General features: G+C 43.1%; 1 protein-coding gene across 3 annotated transcripts in view; it reads right to left on the minus strand.

Annotated features, from left to right (window-relative positions):
• LOC111149686 (neural EGFL like 1) overlaps nt 1-6,000 on the minus strand; it is an 836,166-nt gene that overhangs the window by 326,607 nt on the left and 503,559 nt on the right. For all 3 annotated transcript variants that reach the window (XM_022506910.1, XM_022506909.1, XM_022506908.1), the window contains one exon: nt 4,728-4,850. In XM_022506910.1, coding sequence (XP_022362618.1) covers nt 4,728-4,850 — 123 coding nt within the window. The remainder of the gene's footprint in view (nt 1-4,727; nt 4,851-6,000) is intronic.

The raw sequence follows: 6,000 nt of genomic DNA on the forward strand, positions 1-6,000 counted from the left end.
AATTTCATAGCCAGGTTTGCCAGTAGATTTCTCTTGCTTGCAACCAAAGGAGTCCTAACCAACACCTCATAATGCCTTTCACATGGCTCGACGTTTTGAATAATTTTTTGTAAGCCTCTTTCACATGAGATAATACTATTTTGTAAATAGTTACATTGGGTAGGAAGCATCTGTTTGAATCTTTCTCCCCACACTAAATGGTGACGTCTCCAGCGACCTTGTCTTATTTGTCTTTTACTCTTTTGGTGCCCAGAACTATGCTCCAGACATAGAATTCACATTTACTCTATGTTTGTAAAATAAATGTCAATATTATCAGTCATTAAGATAAGAATGTTCTCGGGGCGCCTGGGTGGCTCAGTCGTTAAGTGTCTGCCTTCAGCTCAGGTCATGATCCTAGAGTCCTGGGATCAAGCCCCACATCAGGCTCCCTGCTCCACGGGGGGCCTGCTTCTCCCTCTCCCATTCCCTCTGCTATGTTCCTTCTCTAGCTGTGTCTCTCTCCGTCAAATAAATAAATAAAAAGCTTTAAAAAAAAAAAAAAAAGATAATGTTCTCAAGGATCATCACATCTTATCCAGGCCTAAGGGACAAACAAGGGAGAAGGCCCTGTCTTTTACCTCCTGACAGCTGCCCAGAGCCCAATTTCAGATCCAGGTTCATGCAGCACTGGCAAAGCAGATCAACATTCCTACAGACAACCGCAACCCGCGGGTCTTGTTGTGCAATTCAGATCTGAAACAGTTTGCCAGTGTTTTGTCCATTTCACCCCAAACTTTTAGCAACAGCTCTTGCCTAGATTCAAAAGTAATTTAGTTTATCAAAAATGGGAGCAAATTTTAAAAATTATATATTGCCATTGTACCGTCTCTTTCCTTGCTGATTTTATGGTCTCTAGTTAGAAGAAAACAAACAAACAAACAAATGAGTGTTAAATGATGAATGTCCAGAGAGGAAAGGAAGAAGGGGAAAGAGAAAAAAAAAAAAAAAACCACGAAGGAAGGGGACTAAAGACAGTAGCACTAATCAGGTTAAATTGGATCAAGCCATGCCTTTTTCAAGATTTACCTGTGAGCTGGAACAACACTATCCACCTCCCAGGGATACGGTGGGAACTAATGAGGTAACATATGTGAACACACTCAGCAAGCCGGCTTGCACATATTTTGGGACTGCTGAAGCTGAAGAGGTACTTACCAACCACATGAAAAAAAAAATCCAAAATAAATAAAGAAAAAAGAAAGAACACCTTCCCTGGGCACTGGCCTCCAGGAAAGTTCATCTGAATGAATTCATACCAATTAGTATTGTTCGAGAACTTGCTGCCTCGTGTTTTGCTTGTGCATGTTGTTAATGGTGTTTATTTCTATGCAGATGCAGTCAATTCCATGAACACCACCACCTCTAGAAGAGCTTTCATACATTTAAAAAAAAAAAAAAAAAACAGTTCAAGGGCATCGCCTTGAAGAGGCTGTCTTCCACTCAAGGTCCTGGGATCTAGTCCAGTATCAGGGAGGGGTGGGGGACCTTCCAGCTCAGCGGGGAGCCTGTTTCTCCCTGTGCCCTGTCCCCTGCTCTTGCGTGCTCTCTCTCTGACTTAGAAGGATCTTTGCAGGGCACCTGGGTGTCTCAGTCAGTTCAGTGTCTCACTCTTGACTGGGACTCAGGCCATGATCTCAGGGTCACAGGATCAAGCACCCAGTTGGCCTCCGCACTCAACAGGGAGTCTGCCTGAGATTCTCTCTCCCTCTGCCCCCACTCCTGCTCCCTCTCTCTTTTGCTCTTTCTCAAATAAATAAAATCCTTAAAAAAAAAAAATCAGTTCCAGTTGTCTAGTTATTCTTGTCTAACTCCCTCTGTAAATGTTTCAGTTGCAGTTGGAAAAGTTAACTGCACACAGCGTGCTCTGAAACTGAGACACAAATTTGGGTACTTCGGTCAGAAGGCGGAGGTTCAAGCCAACTCATCAACCACCCCCTCTCCTTCTCCTCACACACTGCACCACCGCTGATACTGTTTTTACATTTTACAGCATTTGGTATTTTAAAAACACACTGATACATATACACTCTTTTAAGAATTCTTTGCAATAACATTGTCGGAAAAACACAGATGGTGATGTTAACCCACTTTACTATGTAAAAATATAGAAGTTACAACGCACCAGCAAGAAAATCTTGTCTAAGATTTCCTTGTCTTAGACCTTGTCTAAGACTGTAAACTCGTGGTCCAGTTCTGCAACTACACCGCACTGCCCCCGCCAGGCAACATGTATAAAACATGAGATGCTCCCTATCTTACTGACGGCCACACAAGGGACCGGGAGAACCACATTAAACGAAATTACTGTCCTTGGTTCTTTACTTTCAAGACTGTGGACACCAGAAACATTATTGGAACTCACATTTTTTTACAATCAGACTTTCACACTCCACAAACGGGGAACCACTGCTCATCACAGTGGCATGCGAGGGTTTGGCAAACACAGACTCACTGAAATAGTGTAATTAATATTACTTTATGAGGTAACATAATTCTGAAAAAAAATGCACTGAAGTCAAATCTCTATGTGCTGCTCACACTCTAGCATTAGCATGCAACTACCAGCAGCGGGCTTGATAATCCATGACATTGTATTAATATTTATATCTTTTTGTTTCACTTGGGAAGTATCTTTAGCCTTCTTTTAAAATTCATGTAAATTCCCATTGTAAAAGATGCAAACAACATTGAATTCATTGAGGTCAATGTTCTTTGCTGCACAGACACATCCCCCTGGATGATAAAATGAACAGTTTGCATATTTCCGGTCTCTGCACATTGACATAAAAGTAAGCATATAGGTATTTGTAAATAATAAATCAGACATGTGATGATATTATAGGTATTGTCCTATAGGTCTGTTTTTCTCAAAAACATGTCAGAGTGTGTGTATGCGCATGCACACGTGTATATACATACATCGAGTTTTAAACCTCTGTACTCTATTCCACGAAATGACTTGTGACATAAATCATTCCACTACCAACATATTTTGGTGGTTTCTGGCTTTCAGTGAATACAAACTATGCAGCAAAACATCGCGGTAGTGCATATTCCTCCCCCTCATGACATGTGCCTTTTCTAAAATATATTTCCGCAGGTAAAAATCGATGGAATCAAGAGAATCCTGACATTACTCCTCAGATTACTTTACACGTTGATAGATTTTCTCAAATTGCCATTAAAAAGTTTCACCAATTTACACTGTCATGTAAACAAATAAAAAACAAATCTGTTTACCCCAACCTCATCAATGGAGCATAACATCAAATTTTTAAAAGATTTATTGATGAGAGAGGGAGAGCGCACTAGCAGTGCAGAGAGGCAGAGGGAGACAGAGAATCTTCAGCAGGCTCCACGCTGAATCTGAAGCCCCACTTGCCGCTCAATCCCAAGCTAAATCCTCAAGCCAAAACCAAGAGTCAGATGCTTAACGGACAGTCACCCACTTAGCGCACCGAGAATAAAATCAATTTTTAAAAAATTCTCCCCAGTCGAGTGCACGAATATGGTCACTTGGTCACTGTGCATTATTTCTCTCTCTTCATCAGCATGTCATCTCTGCAGAGGAGTGCTGATAATATGCTGTGTGTCCTTGGGCAAGTTACTTAACTTTTCTCACCTCTAAAATGGGGATGATAATTATAATAATACCAAACTCGAAGGATTATTTCCTGTTTTTTGTACGTTTTACCCCTTTTTCAATATAATGTTGTCACTTTCTTCTTTGGTTAATCCAGTAAGTTAACACATATTTACTGAGTGCCTACAATGTGTCAAGCTTCGTTCTAATTGCTGGGGACAGACCAAGGAGGCAAAACTAAGTTAATTGCTCTCAGAGAGCTTCCATCCCCATGGGGAGGCAGACAATACAGAAGCAAAGACATAAATGTACAATGTTCTGTCATGTCGTATTAGTGAAGGAAAAGAAAAGTAGGGCATAAGGCTAAGAAATATAGGAGTCCTATTTGAGGGATGGCCAACCAAAATTTCTATGATAAGGGGACCCTTGTGGAGAGACCTGAAGGAAGTAAACATCCACGCTGAGGGGACAGCAAGCACACAGCCCTGAGACAGGAATGTGGTTGGCGAGTCTGAGAAAAAGTAGGAATAACATGTTGGTTGTAGAAGGAATGAAGGGGAGAGAAAAGAGAAAGACCAGCTGAGAGGAGCCAGAGACCGGATTCTGCATGTTCTCATAAGCCATCAGGAGCAATTTTAATTTTATTCTAAAGGCAGATGGCGGCTGAGGAACTACCTCTCAATTGCTGAATCGCTCAGGACACAGAGAGAGACTTGACGCCTCCAACCAAGCACATACCTCGAGTATGGCCACAGGCAGCTCCCACCTGTCCTCTGAGCAAAGCTCACAGGGAGCAAAAACCCACATCCGCAATCAGAGTGTCCCCACAAACTCAGACTGAGAGGCAAAGCCAAACCGAACCACACACAATTGTGGAACCATGTCCCTGACCCATAGGCATATCATCTGCGTTCAATCCAAAATGTAGACATAAAGCATTTTTCTTCTTCTCTGATGCACAGTGCCCTCACCAGATGATAGACCAGGAATGGAACCCTGGCCAGGCTCAGCTATCACCATGGTGAAAAGGGTCTGCCACGTGAGTACTGGGAGCCCAAGCAGGGAAGCTGCTCCCGGCTCCCCGCTTAGGCCGCAAGCCTACCTCTGCAGATGGTGCCATTGCCTATGTAGCCCGGTTTGCAGGTGCAGCTGTGTCCCTGGACAGTGTTGGTGCAGATGGCGTTCTCATCACAGTTGTGCTGCCCACTGCCACATTCATCATGCTCTGTTTGCAGGGGGAGAAAGAGAGACAGACATCTTTTTATAAGTTGGCATCACAAGTGTTGGAAAAGTAAGCTGGGACTCACCAAGTAAGAATGACAGGGACCACCAGGTATGGGGATCTTAACTACGCACCTGGTAACTTCTGTGCCTAGTGAGGTTGGAATCTCAACAACCCTACAAGATGGATGTCATTGTTCCTGCTTTGCAGGCAAAGAAACTAAGGGTCCGAGAAGCCAGTGTCTTAGTCAGGCAAGTCGCATGATTGGCAAGTGCTGCTCTAAGGGCACTGCCTTTTCCATGTCCTGCAAAAGGTTTCTATAGAGGGTCCAAGGCAGCGTTTCTCAACAGAGGCCAATTCTGCATCCCCTTCCCACTAGAAACATTTGACACTGTCTAACGATATCCTTGGTTGTCATGGCTTGGGATGGGGGTGCTACTAGAATCTAGTGGATACAGGCCAGGAATGCTGCTAAGCATCTTACAATACACAGGAAAGCCCAGCACAAGAAACATTGATTACATTACAATAAAAACATCAATAGCACCTAGGCTGGGAAAACTTCCTCTAAGGTTAAAGAAGGAAAAAGAAATAAATCCCACATATGAGATTCCATAGTTTCTTTGAAACTGAAGAGGAAGGCTCCGTTAATATAACCTAGCGAAGCATTTACTAACAAGGCATTTCAAAGAATTCCACTGGTCACAGGAAATGCTGGCAAGCATGGGGTTGTGGAGAATCAAAAGGGATTTATTCTTTTGACCTCTCCTCAAGGGCCTTCAGCAGGGCCCTGAACTACAGTTTTCCATGTAGGCCAAGTTCACAGGGGTCAGCATTCAACCCTCTGGGTTGATGCCTGATAGGTAGTCACATGGTTGTACATTTTCAAAGAGCTGTGGCATCCTTAACCTACAAGATGCTGGAGGATGAGATCCAACACTTTACAAAATGGACTGAAAGATTCCAAGTTAGAAATCAGGATTTCACAGATAATGACACTTTCCTGTCATAATCAAGAACTTTAAGTAGTTATCCAAATAGCTACTTTGTAAAGAACAGTATCAAAAGTTTAGGCCTTGGGGGGGCGCCTGGGTGACTCAGTGGGTTAAAGCCTCTGCCTTCGGCTCAGGTCATGATCCCAGGGTCCTGGGAT

This window comes from Enhydra lutris, unplaced genomic scaffold (assembly GCF_002288905.1).
Source record: "Enhydra lutris kenyoni isolate GAN:26980312 unplaced genomic scaffold, ASM228890v2 scaffoldscaffold22, whole genome shotgun sequence".
Lineage (NCBI taxonomy): Eukaryota > Metazoa > Chordata > Mammalia > Carnivora > Mustelidae > Enhydra > Enhydra lutris.